A 25,569-nucleotide genomic window follows, 5' to 3' on the forward strand; every position below is an offset into this window, starting at 1 on the left:
CAGGTCGTGTAAAATCTAAGCTTGGCGTTCAGTACGCTCTTAGCGTGTGGAGCGTCGCGAAGGGAGATGCATACTCCATGGTTACTGCCTTTTCCATCACTGAAAAAATGCAGAACCCTGAGGTGAAGGTCTCAGCAGAGAAGTAGTAGGACAGAACCGATTCTCTATCTTGTGTGTGGGTCTTTGCTTCATGACCAAGTGAGGCAGCTCCTTGGCGGACACCGTGATTTTTCCAGCAAATGACTGATTCAGGTTTCCCTGGATGTTAAATTTAGATTCAGGTAGCCTTATCTCACCTTCAGTACTGAATGTTTTTCACAGCTTGTCGGTGGACCTTTTCCACCCTAGGCCCTTCCTGCCTTGTGCCACCGTGCACATCCCTAACATCTTCTTAGCCCTCTGCATGTTTCCGTGGTGGTTCTCGAAGGCTGAGCCATGTGGAGAGACAGAGCTGGGGGTGGGGTGTTAGAAGACCTGGGAGCAGAAGGAGCGTTGTACTTGGATTCGTAAGAAGGCTTTAAAGGGTTTTCAGACCTGTCAGGCAATTGGATTTGTGCACACGGAGCAAAGCCTTTCTTCATCTCGACACTTTTCTGTTTTTGCTTAAAATAGGTTTTGTTGCAGTATTATTAAAGTTAGCTCAGCATACATGTGTCTTTCAGCTTGTAACCATACTTCGTTATATTTTCCTGTTGTACTTGATGAGGGACTGTTCTGAGGGCATAGTTGGGGTGAAATATTTGGAAGCCATGAGCTTCCAAAACCAGGAGATTTTAATCTACGATACCTATTGCCTGGGCACTTAATCTCTAATCAGGCCTCTCTCCCATTCTGCCGGAGCTGGTTTTTCATTCCTTCATTCAGCAAATTATCACTGCCTATTTTCTGCTGGATAATATGCCGAGCACTGTTGCATAGTGGTGAATCAGAAATACTTCTTAAATCAGGAGCAGGTGTTCCCCTTGGTGAGCCTACAGAGGGGAAGAATGAGGACTGTAGGAAAGGAGACTGGTGGGAGAGCTGTTTCAGTAATCCCAGGAGTAGCCGGATAGCCACCATTAGCAGGGTGGCAGTGGCAATGCGGTGAAACAGGCACATTTGAGAGCTGGTCAAGAAGTCGAAACCCCTAGCGGTTGCTTGGCTTAGGAGGGAAAGGGGAACTGGTGAATGCTTACCGGGCAAGCAGCACCATTCACTGCCCCGGGGAACATGGAGAAGCAGGCTGGGGGCGGGGGAAGGAGCTGGGTTCAATCGATGTCATGCCAAATGGGAGTTCTGTGCAGGCAAAGCGGTTTGAGAGTTGTTAGCGGGTGGTTAACAGAGGACATGGTGTTGAACGAGCTCACTTATAGCAAGTATGAACATTGAGAAGAGTTGATAGCATTTAAAGAAAAAGCTGAGAAGGAGAGGTGGAAAGAAACCAGAAGTCAGGGCTTCTAGAGCCAGTGGGGAGATGATGTTTCATGACCTGGGGAGGGGGGAGCAGAACTGGGTGCTGCAGCTGTTGGATGGAAGCCTGAAGATGCGTTCTTGGGTTGTGCAGAATGTTCGTCTGGTACCTTAGAGGGGCGTTACTGGATTATCAAGGCAAAGACCTGTTTGCAGGGAGAGAGAAGAGGTAGTGTGATCTATTGGCCTCATTCCAGTCTTGGTATCCATAGCATTGTAGAGTACTGATAACTTCTTCTATCTCTTTTAATATTATTTCCTTTTTTAACAATTAATGTATTTGAAAGAGTTAGAGGGAGAGACACAGAGATAGAGGTCTTCCATCTACTGCTTCACTCCCCAGATGGCCCCAACAGCCAGGGCTGTGCTAAACCAAAGCCAGGAGCTTCTTCCTGGTCTCCCACATGGGTGGCAGGGGTCCAAGCACTTGGTCCATCCTCTGTTGCTTTTCCCAGGCCATTAGCAGGGAGCTGGATTGAAAGTTGAGCAAATGGGACACAGACTGGTGCCTGTATGGGATGCTGGCATCATAGGCTGCCACTTTGGCCACTATCCATAATGCCGGTGCCTGTGTTGAGTATTGAAAGAGGCAATCCAAAAAAATAAATAATTAAAAAAAACAAACTTCACACTATGCTTGGCACATCGTGTACATTTAGTAAAGAGTGTGATTGTTAGCATGCCTGTCTTTGTTGTTCTTGTTTTTGTGATGTTCGTCGTCATCATTATCTCATTTCAGCTGGCTTTTTTCTTTTTCTTTTTTTTTTTTTTTGACAGGTAGAGTTATAGATAGAGACAGAGAGAAAGGTCTTCCTTCCCTTGGTTCACTCCCCAAATGGCCGCTATGGCTGGCGCTGCACCAATCTGAAGCCAGGAGCCAGGTGCTTCCTTCTGGTCTCCCATGGGGTGCAGGGCCCAAGCACTTGGGCCATCCTCCACTGCACTCCTGGGCCACAGCAGAGAGCTAGACTGGAAGAGGAGCAACTGGGACTAGAACCCGGTGCCTGTATGGGATGCTGGCGCCACAAGGTGGAGGATTAACCAAGTGAGCCACGGTGCCAGCCCCTCAGCTGGCTTTCTTGGGGCTCTTCTCTGTTACTACAGTTAGAGCTCCCTGTCCCATGCTGAGGCAGGGCCCAGGTCTGTTGTCTTTAATCCTGGCCTTCTCATTATAGTGTCATCCTCCATTGCTTATTTTTACTCCTGAACTCAGTTGTCTGCACAATTTGAGTGTTTTTTTTCCATTCTGCTCACTGGGCCCTGTGTGTGGGGAGAGGTGTGGTTGTGTGGCTCTGGCCCAGGAGGCTGCTGTAGGTTGGTTAGTTTGTCACTTCATTCCTTGTCGCTCCCCCTCTTCGTGGAGGAACGACACAGGACCCTGCGCTGTTCTTTCGTCTGCTCGGCCCTCCCCGGGTTTGCTGCTGGTTCTTCCCGGGTTGGCTACTATCCCTTCCACCTCCGTGGAAGGGCAGTTCCCCCTGGCCACATTCCCCACTTCCGCGGGGGAGTGGCACACCGCCGGCCGGCTCTCTCGGGGGCTGCACAGGTGTTCCCCTTAGATGTTCCCCTTAGATGTTCCTGGTGCATGCCGTCTCTCTCATCCTTTATAGTCCTCCTCCACCAATCCTAACTCGGCTGCCCACACGCCAAGTACGCTGCTCTCCTCCAATCAGGAGCAGGTCTTGCAGCTTGTCAAGTTGGTGAGAGGCAGCTGGGTAGAAACTGTTGCCTCCTCTCCCAGCGCCATATTGTGGGAGAGCAGATGCATAGAATAAGTCTTAATTCCAGTAACTCAGTCCAGTCCGGGTTGCTCCCCACAATTCCTTGTCACAATCTTATTTTGGGCTGGCTGTAGGAACATTGAAGAAAGGGGGAGTTGAGATTTATTCTGTGAATTAGGCTGTTTTTGATGGTCAGTTTAGAAACTTAAATCCAGCTAATTTGATCAAAGAGAGGTTTTTATTAGAATGCCATGGGCATCTCTTTGAATACAGGCAGGACTTTAGTACCCCAGGGGGAAGGATGAGATGCAGCTGGCCCTTGGGCACCTCCTGCGTATCTCTCACCTCCTCTTGCAGCCCTCTGGATGGTACCAGCTAAAGGAACAGAAAAACCAGCTCACTGTTACTTTCAGTTTGCTTTTTGTTAGCTACGTCTGCCTACAGTGACCCCCCCCCCCCACACACACACACAATTTAATGCCGACCACTGGGTTGTGACTGGGAAGCTGTGAGGAGGAGCGTGGGACCGGGAGAAGCCCTAGGGCGCGCCAGCAGCTCCGCGGCCACCCAGCTGGGTTTCCAGTCTGTGTGTCCCGTGCTGCTACTCGACGCTGGCCTTGCTGTCAAGTTGCCGCCCCAGGATGTGTATTTTCCTTCCCCAACCGCGAAGCTGTGGTATCTGATATTGCTTACTGATGTGTGATTTGTGAAACAACCTGTGAGGTGGTGAGAGGTGTGTGTGTGTGTGTGTGTGTGTGTGTGTGTGTGTGTTTTCCTGAAGGGTTGATACCGCAATTAATTGAAATTCACATCCCTCGGGTTCTCAGGCCTATTCCTGTAAGCGGCCTTTCCTAATTCAGTTCAGCTTAAGGAATCATCAGGTAATTTAATGGCCCTGCCTGCTACTTTGGCTTTTAGATCAGTGGTGAAAACCTTGATCCAAACAGGATTTATGCAGCTGAGCTAACTGCGATGTAATGTTTTATTTATGCTTTTATTTAGCATTCTGTGGTGAGACTGGGTCACGGAATACTTTCCGTGGGGCTTTGTGTGTTCCCGTCAGTCCGAGTGTGTCTGCCGCCCAAGGCAAACCCTTGTTTTTGCGATCCTGTGTTGTATGGCTGGATAGAGAAGTGTATAGGAATATTACCATGCTCCAGTTTTTCTCCAGTAGCTTTAATTTGGAGCAGACTAGGGCAGTTTTCTGTCCCGTGAGGGGTTTCCCAATCTCTTTTGTTCTTGGGTGCACCAGGGGAGATCTCGCTTTTCCTCCTTTTTAAGGAGCGCCAGTGCTGGTGAGGAGCCGTGTGCCTTTGATAAGTGCAGGATGGACACTGGTTTCCTTATTAGCCATTCACTGCTCATCCCACTGCTGAATGCAGCTTCGGCTGCTCCACCGAAACCCTCTTGCCAAGGTCACTGGGGACCTGTGAGTTGTAAATTTCTCTCTCCAGCTCATCAGGCTTCGGTGTAGCATTTCGCTGCTGATGCTGTCTTCTCAAATGTTGCCTGGCTTCTTCCTTCCTTCCTCGCTCCTTGCTGACCGTCCTGCCTGTGCTGCTGTTTCCTGGGGTGTTGCCCTGGCCCCTGCTTGCTGCTCTTACTGGGTACATTTGCTCCGAGCGTTCTGTTCTTCTCAAATACTTATCACTTCTTAATTTACCAGTGTTGGTTTCTCTGCTGAACTCTAGATGTGCACATCCTACTACTCAAGGACAGGACATTGAAGGTACCCAGGCCTGCACCTAGCATCTCTGCTTCCAGATTTCTACCTTGACTTGGTTTCTGTTAAGGCCTATTTAATAACCATCATCTTGAGAGCTGCTCAGGCCAGAAACTCAGACCCAGGTGCCTCGAGCCCTCTGCTGTTTGTAATAAATTTTACTATTCCCTCTGCTTGTTCTGTCCACTCTCAATTTGATCCTGCCAGCAACTATCTGAAGAACAAGTATTAATTAAGGCTTTGATTTTACAGATGGGGAATTTGGAGAAGTTGAAAGTTTTTCTCTCTTTTCCCATAATTAAAAGTTTAGAAAGAGCCACTGTTGGGAAGAAAATGGAAATCTTTGGTTTCTTAAACTCACAAAAGGAGAAACTAACAAACAACCAAGTGAACCAAAACAAAAGTTAGTATCTACTTGGTAGAAAGAATTCAAGGGAATCAGCTTTCATGATACTTCATTATTTTGAGATGCTAGTTTCCTGTTTTTTGGAAAAGAAAGGCTTACATTTTTATTTATTAGAGACGAGGGGTAGAGAGAGATTAACAGAGAGAGCTCCAGTTTTCTGGCTGGTTTACTCCCCAATTGCCTGTAAGGCCTGGGGCTGGTTTGGGTCAAAAGCAAGGTCAATCCAGGTCTCCCACATGGGTGGCAGGATACCCAGTTACCTGCTCACCACCTGCTGCATCGTAAGCTAAGCACTAGCAGGAAACTGGAGTAAGAAGCCAAAACCGAGTAATGAAACCAGATATTCCGATATGGGACACAGGCTACTTAACCAGCATCTCGACTGCTAGGCCAGACCCCTGCTACACGGCTCCTTTTTCTGCTGTTTTGTCTATTTCTTCTTCAATGCTGTAGAAGTATTGGACCCTCATTGTCTTTTATTTTTATTTTTTTAAAGATTTATTTATTTACTTGGATGTCAGAGTTACACAGGAGGAGAGGCAGAGAAAGAGAGAGAGGTCTTCTATTTGCTGGTTCACTCCCCAGTTAGCCGCAATGGCTGGAGCTGTGTCGATCTGGAGCCACGAGCTTCTTCTGGGTCTCCTGTGTGGGTGCAGGGGCCCAAGGTCTTGGGCCATCTTCCACTGCTTTCCCAGGCCTTAGCAGAGAGATGGATGGAAGTGGAGCAGCCGAGAATCGAATCGGCGCCCATATGGGATGCCGACACTGCAGGCAGCAGCTTAACCCAGTATGCCACAGTGCTGGCCCCTTCGTTGTCCTTAACTCAGAGCCATGGCTGCTGCTGTTTTTGTTGTTGAAACAGCCATACTGAGATATGATGAGTGTGTCATACAGTTCACCTAATGGACATACACAGTCTGAGTGATTTTGGGCGCATTCACAGGGTTTTGCAACCATCACCTCTATCTAGCTCTATAATATTTTTGCCCTTCTAAAATAAATCCCATATACTTGCTGGTTCCCACACACACCCAGCCCAAGTAAACACCACTGTGCTTTCTGTTTGTGTAAATTTGCCTGTTCTGGATATTTCAGATCGGAATAGACATATAATATGCACCCTTTTGTGGTGACTTTTTTTCACTTAGCACATGTACTCTTTATAGATCACATTGTACTGCTTATAAATACTTTGTTCCTTTTTATGGCTGAAGAAGATACTGTATTGTATTCCACATTTTACTGCTTCATCAGTTGGAAGATATTTAGATGGTATCCACTTTGGGCCATTTTGAATAATGCTACTATGAATATTTATTGTACAACTTTTTGGACATAGTGTTTTTCATTTCTTGTAAGTACGTACCTAGGAAGGGAATGACTAGTATGATGATCACACATATGGTAACCTTATGCTTAACATTTGGAGGAACTGTCAGAACTGTTCTCCAAATCACCTACGTACCATTCTGCAGTCCTACCTGCGCTTGGGAATGTTCTCATTTCTCTGTATCCCTGCCAGCACTTTTTATTGTTGTCTTTCTGATAATAGCTATTCTGGTGAATTAAAATGCCAACTCATTTTGATTTTGATTTTGATTTGCATTTTTCTGATGGTTAATGATGCTGAGCCTCGTTTTGTTTGCTCATTGGCAATTAATACGTTTCTTTGCTACAGTATAGATTCAAGCCCTCTGTCCATCTTTAAATTTGATCATTTCTTAATTACAGGTTGGACGCGTTCTCTGGATAGTCTAGATAGAAGTGCTTTATCAGATGTGTGATTGACAGACATCTCCCATTTTGTGGATTGTGTTTTCACTTTCTTGCTGATAGCATTTGAAGCACACTTTTAGAAAAGTTGGATGTCACAGCTTTGGGTTTTATTGACAGTGCACAATCCGGCAGAGGACAGTTGCCCTGTTTTGGAAGTGGGTGAATATCCCCAAAGGTGGGGCTGTGCGTGGAATCTCCCCACTTGGGGCCCGTGTGTTGCTGCAATGACAGCTCCCTCGTTTCTTCCATATATAACCTGTCATGGGGCTATGATGCCCATGTGGTGGAAACAGGCCTGCTCGTCCAGGGGTGGCAGGAGCTGGTCCTGTCTCAGTGTTTTAGCAAGGATTGCTATTTCTTCAGTGTTAATAGAGACTATGAATCTCATCTCACACCTCATTTCCCCACGGGGTCTGTTTCTCAAAATGGAGCCCTGCTTCTGGGTGCTGAGCGCTCTTGTCCGTGACTGCCAGCCCGGCGTGTGCGGTCCTGGAGCGAGGTGGCTCTGCAGATAGCCAGACAGCAGCACCCGCCTTTCAGAGGAGCCGCACGCCCAGTGTTTCCTGTAAGCTGCTGGTTGACCACCGTGTACGGAGAACTTGGTGCCACGGCAGCTTTGGATGCCAGCATGCCTCAGGCTTCTGAATGTCATGGATTAGTTAGATTTCCAGAAAATGGTAGGCAATAGTATACGGCCATTTAGTTCTCATTTTGTCAAGTAAAGATGTTTGGCTACGTAACTGCCATTGGGGCAGGAAATAACAGATTTCCCTATAAGAGAGTATAAGAAATATAAAATAAATCTTTGTGAGGAGTCAGTATGCCATTTCTTCCTTCTTCTTTTGCTGTCCACCAGTGGAAAATAAATCACAGTCAGCAAATTTATATGTAGGAGCCGCAGTGTTATACACTTACCATAAACCTTATTTGAAAACCAGATCCTTCCTTTATCAGGTATTTACTGTGTGCGATGCCAGATGCCAGCTTTATACCAATTGCTTCCCAACATTGAATTAACTATTTTAGCTGTTAAGTGTAGGCTCTTCTTTCTGTATTTTATACCTCTCTCTGCTGATATTTGAGTAGGTCTCCAGAAACACAGATGAGAATGAAGTTCTTTTTTGGCTTCTCTGAATATAAATATGCATTGACTTCTAAAGGATTTTTAAAAATACCATCCAAAAGGTAGAATGAATTCTATTCAGAAACACACCGTGCAGTTCCCAGATTTTGTATATTCTAGACTGGGAGCACTACATAACTTGTATTGATTCTGTCTCATCTGAATGACGATGTCAAATAGACTAGGATTGTATCATAAGATGGTTACACAGCGTCACACTGGCACATGCGTTACAGTGATTGGGCAATAAAGAAGCCTTAGGAATAGAGAAGAGGCTATACGTTTTGATGAGACTGTCACTGTAACCTCCCACTTATGGCAAGAAAATCTGGCTAATGGTCACTGCTGTGAAGCTCTTCAGCTTTGCTTTTCTGCTTTCCAGGTTGGTTTCTCAGTCTGTTCGGGAGCTAGGAAGCAAGAGCCACACAAATACACAATAAAGCCCTTTCTCTAGGATTTTCTGTACTCATTCATGGTATACACTTTGAGTTCATTCAACAAATATTTGCTGATCATTGTTCTACGTGCTCCTAAGTACACAGTGCTGCGTTGGGCTGTGTTTACTCTGAAAGACTAATAATGGAAGCTATGGGGGCAAACATCGAGATATAAAGAAATGCGATCCACATTTGTTGAGCCGCATGTGTGAGTCACACGTGGTAAGTTCCTCCAAAGCAGAATCAAATACTGGGTGAGTTCAGAGGAGGAGAGGCCAGGGGACCAGCCTCTCCGTGGCAGGCAGTTACTTTGCATCCACAACAAAGCTCTGAGCTCTTGCTAAATACACTTCTACATTCCTACCCAGAAGTGCAGTGAGAGGTAGGTGGCTAAATGCACTGACGTAGAAATCAACTTTTGTTCTGGGCTGGGCTGTCTTGCTGCAACCTTATTTTGTGTCCTTGAGTGTATAAAATCAATGTAATCATATGTATCCAGCATATCTCTCTATGATAAATGAGATAATGTAGATGCCTAAGCCGCTCTCTGTCAAGAAAGTTAGATTGCTTGGCAGGTGTATAGTGTTTTTCTTTTTTTTTGAAACAGGCACCTCAGGCCATACATTTCAATGGGAATAAGCACAGCTTTCCACAACTAAAAGGATTAGTATCCTTACCAAAGTACCCAATTTATTGGTAGGGAATAGCATATTCTGTGTAACTTCCAAACTATTGTCTGGAAAAAATTGCCTGAGTTCCTTGAAGAAGCTGCCTATTTGAAAATAGCAGTGTAATTGTTGAACTGTGTAAAAAAGGAAATGAATACTAATTGATCTGCTGCTTCTGGTAAAGGGACTTGACAATTGATTTTTAAATTCTTGTATCATTTCCATTTTATAGCAGAAGAAATTTAGGCTTAATTAAGTTTTAAAAAGTTGCTTAGGTCCTAGAACTGTTTAAATCTATTAAATCCTTATCTGTCTACAGTTTACATCTCAGTGTGGGACTTTGCACTATGCTGATTTTGTTTTGCAGCCCAGTGCAAATCATTGTGTGTGTGTGTGTGTGTGTGCATGTTATCTGTTTGTTTTTGTCCCTAGGTTACTTCTTGAATTGTTGGAGCTGCTGTTTGACAAGTTCAATGCCGTAGCCGCTGCACATGCTGTGGTCCTGGGATACCTGCAGGATTCTGTCACGACCGTGCTGACTCAGCAGGAAGACATTAAGTTGTATGATATGGCCTATGTGTGGGTGAAGATCCAAGATGTTCTTCAGGTAAGGCCTTTTACAAAAGGTGTGTTGAAACTGCTGAGAACAACAACAGAAAACTCAGCCACATAAAATAGTACCTGAAGAATCATAAGTAGGGAAAGAAAGCATGCTTCTGTTGAAAGGTGGTCCTGCTGATGTCACTGACTTCTCCCATCTTCAATTTTTCTAAAAAAAATTTTTTTTGCCAGACTTTAAGAAATAAGAGTAGCTTCCAGTGTTAAGAGTCAAGGATGTATAGGATCTGCCTTTCTGTTGTAAAAAGCTGGAATTACTGGAATTACTCAAGTGTCAAAATAGCAAATATTGAAATGTTCTTCGCTATTTTTTTTAAAAGATTTTATTTATTTACTTGAAAGAGTTACAGAGAGGCAGAGGCAGAGAGAGAAAGAGGGAGAGAGAGAAGTTTTCCATCTGCTGGTTGACTCCCCAAACGGCCGCAATGCCTGGAGCTGAGCCAGTCTGAAGCCAGGAGCCAGGACCTTCCTCCAGGTCTCCCATGCAGGTGCAGGGGCCCAAGCACTTGGGCCATCCTCCACTGCTTTCCCAGGCCACAGCAGAGAGCTGGATCAGAAGTGGAACAGCTAGGTCTGAAACCAGCGCCTATAAGGGATGCCAGCACTGCAGGTGGCAGCTTTACTTGCAACGCCACACCGCTGGCACTGCAGGCAGCAGCTTTACCCACTATCTTTACCCACTATGCCACAGTGCCGGCCTCCTTCAGCATTATTTTATAAACGTAGATGTAGTTTAATTTTATTGACTGTTTCTTTGCAGGCAACCCATATATTGGGTTAAATGACAGGTCAAGAGCTTCTTTTTGAGAGATGAGAATAAATCTTTGAGGTATAAGTGTATCACTTTGATTGATTTGTTGCAGATCAGAGGAATGATATTACTGTTGGTATGATGGTGCTGAGATGACATTTAGAAATCACATTATATTTTCTCCCCATGTGTGAGTAAAATACATTTGCTTTGGCCACTTGTATAATAGAAATACAATTAACAGTTAGCCGAAGCAAGTTTGACATAGCTAAATAGAAGTGACTTGGTTAGATAGTACCTATTAATAGGGAAAAAATTAAATGTATGTAGGGAATTGAAAAATGTAACTGTAGGAATGAAATTACTTGCATGGCAAATAGTTTTTGCAGGAAAAAATAAATCATGAATGTAAATTGTAGTCATTTTTGAGAATATAGGCACGCTCCTTGTACACTGAGTGATTGGATTCTTGGTTATTCATTCATTAGAATTTTTTGGTACCGTGTGTTTTATTGATGGGCGGTGGAAATAATATGGGTTGAAACTACATTCTCTGAGTTCTATTTACTGCTATGTCAATTACCATGTACCCATAGTAGGTATTTGATGAATATTTGTGTATTGATTAAAATAACTTTATGAGGTGGAGGCAGGTTATTTAACATTTTGTGTCTTGGTTTGTTAATCTGTCATATGGAAATAATATTTACCTTTCAAGTCACATATTTATTTTAAGGATTTCAGCAATAGAATTAGAGGGTTCCGGCTCCAGCCGTGACGAAGTTGCCTGTTACCGTAAGCAGCTGTAAATCTGGGGGGACTCGGAATGAGATGATTGCTCCATGGACACCTCTGCCTCCTGTCTGGGGGTCCTTTATAAACCATGGCATAGGGACGGTGACATCTACGCAGATGGCGGTGGACTCTCCAAGGAAAAGGGGCAGTGCTCAGTGAAGGGGTATGGAAGCAGTTGGAATTTATGGATTGGGATTCTGAAGAGCAGGGAATTGGTTGGAGAGGGAGCCCCAGAGAGTTAGAAAGAGTGCCCTGTAGCCCTTTGGTCAAATTGGAAGCCGTGCATACCACAGGCTTAGCAGGAAGTGGCTGCTGTGAGACTGGAAGCTGGAATAGAAGCTGCAAAATGCTTGGCAGTGTTGACGATCAGACCAGCCCGTGCGGGAGCATCATAGTCCGTGCCTTCAGGTGGGACTCGAGGAAAATCAGAGCTTAGGAATGAGGCTGTTCTAGCAATAGAGGCAGGGTTAGCGTAGATTCTTAATAAGAAAGTCCGAAAGCCTCTAGTAACAGCCTGATGCACCTGAAAAATTACTGTGTGATAGAACAAAAACTCTAATGTAAGGTGGTATAATCCAGATTTTCAGTAACAGAACAATACCAGTGTCTTTCGTGCAGTTGTCATACTTGTGGATAAGCAGGAAGATAGGACTCATAACCAGGGTTTTAAAATTTGACAAAAATTGCCTGAGATAAATTCACCAAATGGATTTTATAACAGATTGTGTTCTACAGAAAGATGATTGAGCTCAAAGCGTGGTCTCCAACCAAAGCATGAAGAGAAAACAGACCAAAAAAGCAAACAAACAAAGCTTTAACATCCTCTAGGACTTGCATCCTAACAATTGTATGGTTGCAAGTATAAAAGGAGAGCAGAGAGACTGGGATAGAAAACTATCAGAATAATGACAAAAAATTCTCCAAATTTGTTGAGAAAAATGTAAGCCTGCAGATCCAAGAAGCTCAATAAATTCCAAGCGTGTAAATAATCAATTACTGAAGTTGCTGAGGCCCAAAGGAAAAAACTTTAAAACATAGTAGAGGAAAAACATATTGCCTATGGGGAAACAGTTGTACAACTTATGTCTGTCTGCTCATCAGAAATAATGCAAGCCAGAAAGCAGAGAATGTCAGCTTGAAAGTGCTGGGGAAAAAAATTAAAAATCTAGAATTTAGCTTCATTTCAAAAGAATTTCCGTTGATACTAAAGTAGAGACATATTCAAATGAACTAAAGTGGAAAGAATTTGTTACCACTAGACGTGCCCTTCAAGAAATGCTGTAGAGAATTTCTCAAGTTGAAGGAAAAGGATACCAGATGGCTACTCAGATCTTACAGGGAGAAAAATAAACAAAGCAGGCCAGAAATGGTAAATATGTAGGCAAAAATACAGTTTTTGTCATTTCTAAAATTTCTTTGCCTTTAAAGAAATTTAGCAATTTCTGCCTACGGTAAAGATAATATGTGGGTTTTGTAATATTTTGAGGGAGAAAAATACATGGTGGTAATTATACAAAGGGTGGGAATGGCATAAATGAAACTGTTCTATAAATTTCTTACATTATATGAGGGTATTGCAAACACTTTCAAAAACTTGAATTAAAAGATGGGTTTATTTTGGTGTGAAAACATTTTGAAATTCAATGCACCACTAACCATAATATTCAACAAGTAAAAAATAGAAAGACCATAATTCCACAGGACTGTCAGCAAGGGCAAAAAATAACAATCAAATGATGTTTTGTTCTTATACATTTTTTTTCAAATTCTGAATTAACTACTGTGTATCAGAGAAAACATGATATTTATCTTTTGGAGACATTTTGGGTTATTTCATTAGATAATGGTTTTCAGTTGCATCCAATTTCTTGGAAAAGACAGGATTTCATTCCTTTTTATGGCTGAGTAGGATTCCATCGTGTGTGTATATAATGCGTTTTCTTTATCCAGTCATCATTTGATGGACATCTGGGTTGATTCTTTATCTTACCTATTGTGAACTGAGCTGCTATAAACATGAGGGTACAATTAACTCTTTCATATGCTGATTTCATTTCATTTGGGTAAATTCCCAGAAGCAGGATTGCTGGGTCATATGGTAGATCTATTTTCAGATTTCTGAGGAATCGCCATACTATCTTCCATAATTGTTGGACTAGTTTACACTCCCATCAGCAGTGGATTAGGGTACCTTTTCTCTCACATCCTTGCCAGCATTGTTTTTGATTTTTGGATGAGAGTCGTTCTAATTGGCATGAGTTGAAGCCTCATCATGGCTTTTATTTGCATCTCCCTGATGGCTAGTGAGCCTGAGCATTTTTTCATGTGTCTGTTGGCAATTTGTATTTCATCCTTTGAAAATTGCCTGTTTATGTCCTTTGCCCATTTTTTTTTTTAAGATTTGTTTATTTATTTATTTGAAAGGCAGTTCCAGAGAGGCAGAGTTCCAGAGAGAGAGAGAGAGAGAGAGAGAGAGAGAGATCCAGAAAGAAAGAGAAATATCTTCCATCCATCCACTGGTTCACTCCCTAGATTGCTGCAATGGCTGGAGTTGGGCTGACCTAAAGCTAGGAGCCTGGAGCTTCTTCTGGATCTCCCAAATGGGTCCAGGGACCCAAGCACTTGGGTTATCTTCCAGAGCTTTCCCAGGCCATAGCAAAGAGCTGGATCGGAAGTGGAGCAGCTGGGACTCAAATGGCACCCATATGGGATGCTGGCACTGCAGGTGGCGGCTTTACCTGCTACGCCACAGTGCTGGCCTCCCTTTCTCCATTTCTTAACTGGATTGTTTGTTTTGATGATGTTGTTGAGTTTCTTGAACTCTTTATAGATTCTGGATATTAATCTTTTATCAGTTGTGTAGTTTGCAAATATTTTCTCCTGTTCTGTTGGTTGTCTCTTCACTGTATTTAGAGTCTCCTTTGCTGTGTGGAAGCCTCTTAGCTTGATGTATTCCCACTTGTCTCTCTTTGTTTTCATTGCCTGTGCTTCTGGGGTCTTTCCCAAGAAGTCTTTGCCTACATGCATAGTTTTTCATAATATGTGTTTTCTGTGAACTTTTGGAAGATTTCTCATACATTAAGAGGTATAATGTTTAGAACAGACTATGATAAGTTAAGCTTAAATATTTTAAAACCCAGAGAGCTACTGTAACTGTGAATTAGATATGTATCTAAAAATCTGGTAGAGATAAGAAATTTTAATGTGAAAAAATATTTTACTAATCCAAAAGAAAATATGAAAGAAAAAATAACAAAGAAGAAAGAAAATAAACAAAGCAACGATAGGGTGAATAGAACATAAGATGTTAGACTCAAACCAATCATATAATAATCATATTAAATATAAAAAGAGTATCTACTCTAGTTAAAGTGCAGAGAACACCCAGGATTGAAAACAAAAGCAGAAGAGTTCCCATGCTTTTTCTATCAGATACATTTTATGTTTATTACTTTTAAATTTTTAAACACTTAACAAACTTTTTAAAAGTTGTAAGAATAAGGACAGTTATAAAGACTACCCATGTAATGCTTAATTCAGATTTAGCTACTGTTAACATTTTAATGTTGTATCAGTGTTTCTTTCTGTGTACATACATACATACACACTTGAAAACATTTTCTCCTGAAAATTTGGCAACGAAGGATCTATGCTTATATGAGGGGTCTTCAGAAATTTATAGAAAATGTGTATTATGAACAAACTATACCTGGAGTTCCAAAATTGTTTGTACACGAATAAATTTACTGTGAATTCTCTTTCTCCACAAAATTTTTGTGAAGTAACCTCAATTTCTATAGTTTTCTGTTGACCCAGTAATGTTCTATGTCACAGTTTTTCCATGCTAAATGGAGAAACCACTTGGGGATTACATATTGTTTCGTTTTCTTTAACTTGGACACTTGCAGTCTTTCTGTTTCTTTCATGACAGTGGCATTAGTCTTTTTAGTTTCTTTTAAACTTAAAATTTTCCAGTGTAAATTAGAGCAGTGATATTTTTGAAAAATGTGTTCATCCCCATGCCTTTTAATATGGTTTTATCATTTTTGGGTTTAAAAGATACACTTTAAATATGAAGGTATTGATGGGTAAAAAGTATAAGAGGTATTCCATGAAATACTAATAAAAACAACTGGCAATACAAAGCCATATCAGTTATTATTAGGATGTATATTATTATCCAATACAGTTATTTGTATCATAGTACTTACAATGTTTAAATATGGGTACATCACACCCTGCAAAGCATGTGACCCTGCTGTTGCAAGGTTAGGAAATAGCTTCTGAGTAAGCTTAATGGTCTTTTTTTTTTTTTTTTAACAAATCTTTTTTAATTTAATTTATTTTTTTTGACAGGCAGAGTGGACAGTGAGAGAGAGAGAAAGAGAGAAAGGTCTTCCTTTGCCATTGGTTCACCCTCCAATGGCTGCTGTGGCCAGTGCGCTGCGGCCGGCGCACCGCGCTGATCCGAAGCCAGGAGCCAGGTGCTTCTCCTGGTCTCCCATGGGGTGCAGGGCCCAAGCACTTGGGCCATCCTCCACTGCACTCCCTGGCCACAGCAGAGAGCTGGCCTGGAAGAGGGGCAACCGGGACAGAATCCGGCGCCCCGACCGGAACTAGAACCCGGTGTGCCGGCGCCGCAAGGCGGAGGATTAGCCTAGTGAGCCGCGGCGCCGGCCAGCTTAATGGTCTCTTACCTTTGGCTAACTTGGGCTAATCTTCTAAAATCAGAACAAATTTTAAATCTATTAGGATCATCTTTATAATTCTATCATGAAGGATTAAGTTTACAAACAGCCTAAGTTATGCTTCCTTTACTTTTTGATTTGTATGTAATCCCTGTACTTTTGAAAATGAAAACTTTGTGATATTAAAATTGATTATAATAAACTAAGCAACTTTAAGTTCCATCAAACATTAACAAAGGAAATGTAGACTTGATTTAAAATTTGTTTTTCTGACTTAGGAAATGAGTTATACCTTTCATGTTTATGGTTTAAAATGAGTGATTTGGGAAAGTTCATGTTATGAAGTGAGTTATTTGTTTATTTAAGCAAGTTTATTGAGATACAGTTTGCATGCCATAAATTCATCTGTTTAAAGTATAGATTTCAATAAATTTTAGTATTTTATGGAGTTGCGCAACTATTCCATAACTTAATTTTAGGACATTTTCATCACTCCCAGTACAAACGCTTCAGCCATTTAGCGCACAATCTCCAGTCTCCATTCCTGGGCTGATAGGTACTGATCTACTTTTCTGAAATGCCTTATTTTTATCATGAACCCATGGCTGTAATTCCTATGAAAGAGAATACTATAGTTTAAGAGAAAGTAGACAATATATATTTAAGACTAAAGTAGCATCAATTGCATATCATAACTATTAGTATCTTCTAGTCCCCAAATTATGTGAGTTGTGGGGAGCAATCCAGACTGGACTGAGTTACTGGAATTAAGACTTATTCTATGCATCTGCTCTCCCACAATATGGCGCTGGGAGAGAAGTAAACAGCTTCCGCACAGCTGCCTCCAGTTCAACTAATAAACTGTAGGACTTGCTCCTGATTGGAGGAGAGCAGCGTACTCGGCGTGTGGGCAGCCGAGTTGGGATTGGCGGAGGAGGACTATAAAGGAGGAGAGAGACGGCATGCACCGGGAACATCTATGGGGAACATCTAAGGGGAACATCTAGCTGAAGGAACACCTGTGCAGCCCCCAAGAGAGCCGGCCGGCGGTGTGCCGCTCCCCTGCAGAAGTGGGGAATGTGGCCAGGGGGAACTGCCCTTCCACGGAGGTGGAAGGGATAGTAGCCAACCCGGGAAGAACCAGCAGCAAACCCGGGGAGGGCCGAGCAGACGAAAGAACAGCGCAGGGTCCTGTGTCGTTCCTCCACGAAGAGGGGGAGCGACAGTGAGTGTACCTTCTTAGATGAACAGTTATAAGATAAATTTATCTTAGTGCAAAAAATCCTTGAAATCCGTGCATGTGAGGGTCTTCAACAAGTTCATGGAAAATGTGTATTATGGAAAAGTTATGCACAGTATTTATGTGTACTTCAAAAAATTTTTTTGCATCAGAAAAACTTTTAATTCCATTTTCCAAACATTTTTTTCAAGTACCCTTGTATACATGGGCAGTACTGTTGCTATGTCATGTTAATGTGTGTGGGGAGCAACCCGGACTGGACTGAGTTACTGGAATTAAGACTTATTCTACGCATCTGCTCTCCCACAATATGGCGCTGGGAGAGGAGAAAACAGCTTCTACGCAGCTGCCTCTTGCCAACTTGAGTGATGACCTCCAGGAGCTGATCCTGCTCCTGATTGGAGGAGAGCAGCGTACTCGGCGTGTGGGCAGCCGAGTTAGGATTGGCGGAGGAGGACTATAAAGGAGGAGAGAGAGAACATGCACCAGGAACATCTAAGGGGAACATCTATCTGAAGGAACACCTGTGCAGCCCCCGAGAGAGCCGGCTGGCGGTGTGCTGCTCCCCCGCGGAAGTGGGGAAAGTGGCCAGGGGGAACCGCCCTTCCACGGAGGTGGAAGGGACGGTAGCCAACCCGGGAAGAACCAGCAGCAAACCCGGGGAGGGCCGAGCAGACGAAAGAACAGCGCAGGTCCTGTGTCGTTCCTCCATGAAGAGGGGGAGCGACAATGTGTGCATGTACCAGGGGTGTAAGCTATCTAATAGATAAAGAACATAAAACCAAAACTGATGTAATAATAATAGGTATTATGTGTAGAATAGAAATAAAATATGAAATCCCATGTCATATAAGTTGTTTAATTGGTTTGTGGTGAAGACATTACAATGTTACTTGCCTCTTTCCTTTCTTTTTCTTCCTCCATTTTTCTCTCTGTCTTAATTACTTTCTTGCTCTCATTCCTTTTTTTGTCTTAAACATGTTTTGGGCAATGATGATAGTTATGACTTGAGTGAATGTATTGTTGGTTATTTCTAAACTGCCAATTCCAGTTGTGTAATATTAATCCATAGTTAAAAATAAAGCATTTTGAGGTTCATGTAAATATTTGGAATTGTTACTGCTATATAGTAAAACTTGCTAGATAGCTTTTGAGTCATTTTCAACTTCCCATCTTTCCTAGTTCCCTCAGATGGTTGAGGTTATAGAATATTAGTAATAAACTGCCAGTCATCTGGAAAGGAATACACATATGAGCTAATGTCAAATGTGAGGACAGTCTCTTATGTAAATCGTACGATGATCATTCTGAGACGTGCAGGAAAGACCAAGAAGGTTCTGGAGCTGAATGATGAGCTCCTGGAGGGTCCATGGAAGTGGAGAGGTGAGGACTGGCACTCGCGAGGTGGATGGGAATGCCTAAGAGGTAATAGTGATAAACAGCACAAAAAGAACAAATGACAGGAGTACCCAGGACTAAGTAAGGAGGGTGGAACTGTGGCTGAAGATTCGTTCTGTGGACTAGGAGATAAGCTGGGATAGGTAGGTTAGGGTGCAGATTATACAATGCCTTTACTTTCTTCTAGGTGGTTGGTGATTTATCGTTAACCTGCTATATCCTTTCCTCCTATGTATGTATAGGATATCTAAAAATTCTAAAGTTGAGCAAAAAATGCACCACTTATTGTAACTTAGAGAAATATGCCATTTAAATAGTCATAGAATTGAAAATTTGAGACTTAATGGGTTAAACTGTTAGTTTCTGTTGCTGGCTGCCTGCCTGCTAGATTTACCTAGGGATTGATAGCTTCTATGTGAGAATTCCTGTGGGTGAGGTCCAGCGTCTGTGCTTTCCAGGGCCTAAGAGGGCTCTGATGTATTTAGTACCTGTAGTTAGGAATCATTGCTTTGGGCCAGTGGTTTTCTAATTCTGTTTCCAGGCCCATCAGCATTAGCCTTACCTGGGAACCTATTAATATGCAGATTTGCATCCTTAGCCTAGACTTACAGAGCCAGACATTCTGGGGGTGGGGCCTAACAGTTTGGGTTTATAATTCTTAGGTGTGCTGAAGTTTGAATACCTTTGCTTTAAGTAACATTGAACCACCAGGATTTCGGCAGGGGTGTGAGGGCGTGAGCACAGATTAACACAGCGGCAGTGGGAAGGACTTTGTGGTGACAGTGGAAGGCAAGGCAGGCGAACTGTTTTGTTGGCTAACGGAGGAGAATCTGGATTATGTTATTCCAGGTATTGTCTAATAGTGAAATAAACAAGACACACTTTGGATGGTGAAAGAATACAACAAAGGGAAGGAAGAATTTGTAGACCTCTTCAGAACCTTCAGAAAATCTTTAAAATGATACAGTTGAGGCCGGTGCCGCGGCTCACTTGGCTAATCCTCCGCCTGCTGCGCCGGCACACTGAGTTCTAGTCGCAGTTGGGGCGCTGGTTCTGTCCTGGTTGCTCCTCTTCCAGTCCAGCTCTCTGCTGTGACCTGGGAGTGCAGTGGAGGATGGCCCAGGTCCTTGGGCCCTGCACCCGCATGGGAGACCAGGAGGAAGCACCTGGCTCCTGGCTTTGGATCGGTGCAGCACGCCGGCCATTTGGGGGGTAAACTAACGGAAAAAGGAAGACTTTTCTCTCTCTCTCTCTCTCACTGTCTAACTCTGCCTGTCAAAAATAAATAAATAAAATAAAATGATAGTTGACCTGTCAGCCTCATTTCCAATATGACAGATATTTTAGTAATGATTTAGTATTAAATTTTGACAACCAACTTTAGTACTAGGCAGTGAGATGATCAAAAGGTAACTGGGGAGCTCAATCCAGCAAAATGAGGAAGAGCATGAAGAAATGTAACTTTTCAATCAAATTTAGTGTTAATGACCTTGTACAGATGGTAACACTGAAGAAACCTGGCTAAGAAATATTAAGTGTTTTCTTTCGTGGAAGGTTTAAGACAGAAGATTTCTGGTTTAATTTTGCATGTAGAGTTTTATGCAAAGTGCCAGTTCAGTTTTTATACATGGAATGTTTTTGAGGCTAAAACTTGTTCTCAGAGGAAAAACAAAATGGAGCACCATGGACACCCGAAGTTAGGCATGTCGTGGTGTGAATGAAGGTAATGGGATAATGTGATGGATGGAATCGCAAGTGTTTAGAGCCCAAGTTTCAGTCGTCATTGGAGTGTGCAAGATTTCTGAATCATTGTTTTGTTTATTAGATCCTGGGGAAAAAGATCTTTTCAAGATTATTTTTTTTTCTAAGACTTTAACAGTTTTTCTCCACTGGAAACCGGGCGTTCTCTGGCAGGTGGAATCCATGCTGAAGCTCATTTGTCTGTCTCTGTGTCTGGAGACAGAAGTGAGGGGCCCAGGCTGTAGCTGTCACAGTGACAAGATGTCAGAGTTCTCCCGTGGCGTCTGCCCTGGGACCACACACCCTCACACTCTCTTTTCAGTTTTACAGTCTTTGGGAAACTGTGATAATAGAAATACTTGTTTTTGCCCTCTGAGCAGTAGCAGCACCTTCTGCAATGTCACCTACTTGGTGACATGCCTGTCATACTGCTGGGTGCGCGTCTTCAAGTGCAAGGCTGAGGTATACGAGCTGGCTGCGCGGTTTCCAGTGTAGGTCTGAGGTATGTGAGGAGCATGATGCACTCCTGTCTTGTTGAGTTCTGCATAGCAGAGGAAATGAGAGGAGCCCTTTGAACAAACTGGACTTCCAGGCATTTTCTGAAAAAAGTAATTTTTTCATACTTCCTTTCAAACCTGAACTGTCCACTTGCCATGTTGGCTTTAGTAACGTGAACTAAGTAGTATCCACAGATGGAGGGAGGGAGGCAGTGGGTTCTATAATGTGACTTTGCACTACCAGGGATTCCCAGAGCAAGTCGTTTCTCTTCTTGAATGCCTCGATTTATTTTCCTAGAGATGATTAGAGACAGAATGTAAAATCATCCTACTTTTGTTCACTACCCCCAAAATATTTAGTGATGAGGGTCAGGTATTGTGGTTCAGTGAATGAAGCCACCTCTTGGGACTTCCGCTTCCCCTGTAGAGTGCTGGTTTGAGGGTTGGCACTTCTATTGCTGATCCGGTTTCCCACTAATGCATCCTGGAAGGCAGCAGATGATGGCTTCCTTGGTTCGCTGCCATCCACATGGGATACCAGTGGGGAATTCCTGGCTCCTGGCTTTAGACGGAATGAACCTCGGCCATTGCAGGCATTTGGGGAATGAACCTGCAGGTGGAAGATTCATTCTCTCTCCCTCTTTCCCTCTCTCCCTCTCTATCTCACCCTCCTTCCCTCCCTCTCTCCCTCCCTCACTGAGTTTCAAGTAGATGAAAGATAAATAAGCAACCATTTTTAAAAATAATCATGAAATGAGACTTCTGCAGAGAAAACTTGAAGTCTGCTGTCATGTAACAAAATCTGCACAATTACTGTTACCGATCCATGACCTGGCTGGTCTTGTCAAGGACACAGATACAGTTTCTCTTGGGAATCCGGGTCTGAAACTGGATTATTGTTAAATTTTGTTACTTTGAATATTGGTTAGCTGAGGATTTCATACCTTAAAGTAAAACTGGCAAATCCCACTCCCCCTTCCCTCCTTCCTCCGATATTCTAGGCTAGATAACCTGTGGGAATGTTCTTGCAGAAATAGTTTTTCTTGATCTTCTAGCCTTTAAACTTTTTGATAACCTCTGGTTTGGATGGCATGGGAAAGGCACGCTGCCAGCCAGGCCATGGAGCTTCGAGGACGTTGCTTATTCCTTGAAGTGTTGTTCTGTCTCACCAATGGGTAGTGTGCTGTGCAAGGAACAGAATTTAATTAACATTTGCAATTTAAATGAAAAACCTTCTTCTAAACTGGAATCAGTTTCTATAGCACCAGGACTCTCCCTGTGTTGTTTCATGTTTGCTCCAATTCTTCAAGCAGGAACTGAGGGGCAGCCAAGGAGATCCCTCTAGTACTAGTGTGCAGGTGTGTGGCAGAGGCCCAGGTCTAAGTGCCATGGTGTGTTGTGCCCCGGGAAGCCAGATGGAAGTGTTGTGGGCAGCTTCATACATGGAGAAGAACTTTAGGAAAGAAAAGCTTGGCAGGAGATGCTCCAGAATAGGTGGATCTGGTGGCCAGTGTACTCGACTTGAGTTCCTAGATGGGACTTCTTGGGCCTGCTTACGTTTTGGTCTAGACAACTCTGGGGTAGAAATGGCAGGTGTTCCTTCTAGCTTACCATATCTCAAGCTTCTTTCTTTGTCTGGTTTTGTCTGAGATTTTTTTTTTAAAGTGTGAACCATTAAAACCAAGTGCCTGTCAAACCCATACTACAACCTGCTCTTTAGGTGTGCTTGTCAAGATTTGCTGCACCTGGCATCTAAGCAAGGTTGTGCGGAGCCAAGAGGCCATGGTAAGTGGTGATGGGGTTATAGTTCTAGGGAAGTAGTGTGCTGTTGAAAGTATCAGTATATGATAAAAGTAAAACTGGAGCAATTGACATTGCCCTCGCCTACCAGAGAAGATTTTAGAGTAATCTTAATTGCAATTTCACAAATCGGTCATCTTTGCGTGTGTGTGTTTGATATATTTTTTAAATCTTATTTGGATTCTGGAAGCCCTGGGTTGATATGGATTCTCGGCTATGTGGTAGTTCTGGCTTCTCTGCAGCAGCAAACCCTTGTGGCTTTGACCACACCCACTCTGTTGCTCCCTGCTGAGTGAGTCAGGAATCGGTGAAGGGTCAGCTGTGCTGTGCTTCTGTACATGGCGTCAGTGGGGCCCTCCAGTTGGCCGCTCTACTTACAGCATGGACAGGAGTCGAAGGTCTGAGGAGGCTGTATTAGGTATCTGGCAACTCCATGTGTCCCCGTGTGGCTTCCTTCTCTCCGTATGGTCTTACCACATTGTGGTCTCGCGGTATTTGGACGTCACCATGATAGCTGGCTTCCAGTAGGGAGCATTCTGAAGGTGAATGGAGGGGCTTTTTTAAGGCCCAGGCTTCGTTACTTGGTAATTACATCTGTAGCATTCTTTTGGTCAAAAGGGGCAGCCCTGATTCAAGTGGAGGGAAAATCGAGTCTATTCAGTAGGAAACCTGGCAGCGAGTTTGCAGCCATCTCTATTCTGTCATGACATTGTGGCGTTTGTCAGTTTGTTTTTATAGATCTGCTGGACTCACACATTGGCAGGAGGCCATTGTCCTTGGGTCTTTGTCACAAGATAAAGATCAAATTTTATTCTTGCTTACTGCTCTTAATTGGTGAGAGCATACATAGTTAAATGATTAATAAACTCAACTAATTATACAAGATACATTTAGGAAAAAAACAGTCTTTCATAAAATTGCTTTGTTCGAGTGAGCTTATGAAAATTCTTAGAATAATTACATTTTATCACTTTGGAATCCAAAATTGAAATGATTGCTTATATGGTATCCCTTGGATCTTTGTGTTATTGTCATGGTATCCCCCATTTTAGACTTGGAGAAACTGAGATAGTATATTTAATTCATGATTTTAGCACCGAAGAGTCAATGTGGAACTCAACTTACCCACTCAGCTTATCCTAGCATTCTTTAAACCAATTTTAAGTCATTGATTTAAAAGCCTACTTTGGCTTATGCCTTGTTATCTTGACATTTAACTTAGGAAAATGTGTGATACTCTTTTAGTTGATTCGTTGAGTTGAAAATAGTCCACACACTTTTTACATGGAAGCTTTTTGTTGAGACCCGTGTCTCTCTGGGCACTGTGCTAAGTGTGTGTATGTATGGAATTGTGTTTCCACTTGTGTATGCGTGCTTGATTTCATGTTGTAAAGGTTTGGGATTTGAAGTTCAAAAGAACGGCAGTCATTGCATAGCATTTGGCTCTTCCTTTTAGAAAATGCCAATGATTTTGATAAATATACTAAGATTAATTTCATTTTTGCATTACGCTATAGAGCCAAGGAAATTAAGGTCATTTCACTTATGTTTTTGGCACTGGCTCAGATTAGATCATCAGAGTACTCTGAATATTTCGGTAGCTGCAGCCATTCAAGTGACCGCTGGGCCCTTGCTCCATCCGTATCTGCCTCTCCAGCCCAAGGAGTCTTCCCTCCCTCCTCCCCTCCCCCGCTCTCCTCCTCTGGCTCTTATGAAATGGTTCTCTCTGGAGAAGACAGAGGTGTAGGAAATCACTCTTCCTCCTGGGCGTGCCTGTTTATACTACTTAACGTTCTTACTCTGCGGAGAAGGTTGCAACACAGAAAGGAAGGATGTTACTGATGGGTGTTTCATAATATGAATGTATAGAACTTAATTTGAAAATTGAATGGATGTTGTTATTGATACTTTATGTCCTTGCCCTTAAACTTTCTGAGGTTAAAGGTGAAATAGGGCCTGCTGTCATTGTATATTCTTAGTCTTAACCCTTAAAATCTTCAGTAGCTAACAGAGTTCTGCTAATCAAAAGGGTACTGGAAGAAGAGTTTTTCTATGAATGTCTCTTGCAGTGGGCAGGACCCAGCTGCTGTGGAAGGGGGAGCAGGTAGCTTCACATTCAAATTGCGTTTAGAGTGAGCACACCAGGTTTTGAGCTGTGGAATCCCATTCTTTGATCTGTTTGACACACACATTTTTTTTTTTTTTTTTAAGATTTATTTATTAGAAAGAGTTACATAGAGAGAGAAGGAGAGACAGAGAAAGAGAAGTCTTCCATCACTCCCCAATTGACTGCAACGACCGACCGGAGCTGCACCCATCCCAAGCCAAGAGCCAGGAGCTTCTTCCAGGTCTCCCATGCGGGTGCAGGGGCCCAAGGACTTGGGCCATTCTCCACTGCTTTCCTAGGCCACAGCAGAGAGCTGGATTGGAAGTGGAGCAGCTGGATCTCCAGCCAGCCCCCATATGGGATGCCGGCACTACAGGTGGCGGCTTTACCCGTTATGCCACAGTGCCGGCCCCTGACACACATATTTGTAACCTGGTCAGTTAAGTCTTCTGCGTCCTGCATGACTAGTTATGGTCCATTTAAATTTTTTCGTCTTTACTATCCTAAACCAGTGATTCTGTTAGGGTACACAGTCAGAAGTACCTGTGGACCCCACATCTGAAGAGACTGATTTGTAGGATTTTGCCAGAGGCTAATGCAGACTCCTGGTTAAGAACCAGGATTAGCAAGTG

General features: G+C 43.0%; 1 protein-coding gene across 4 annotated transcripts in view; it reads left to right on the forward strand.

The window, feature by feature from the left end:
• Nucleotides 1-25,569, forward strand: part of EXOC4 (exocyst complex component 4) — an 871,518-nt gene that overhangs the window by 131,373 nt on the left and 714,576 nt on the right. For all 4 annotated transcript variants that reach the window (XR_011387458.1, XM_002711996.5, XM_070071324.1 and 1 more), the window contains exon 7: nt 9,736-9,910. Coding sequence is in view for 3 of the 4 variants with exons in the window: in XM_002711996.5 (XP_002712042.3) it covers nt 9,736-9,910 (175 nt within the window). In the remaining variant the exon portion in view is untranslated. The remainder of the gene's footprint in view (nt 1-9,735; nt 9,911-25,569) is intronic.

This window comes from Oryctolagus cuniculus, chromosome 3 (assembly GCF_964237555.1).
Source record: "Oryctolagus cuniculus chromosome 3, mOryCun1.1, whole genome shotgun sequence".
Classification (NCBI taxonomy): Eukaryota; Metazoa; Chordata; class Mammalia; order Lagomorpha; family Leporidae; genus Oryctolagus; species Oryctolagus cuniculus.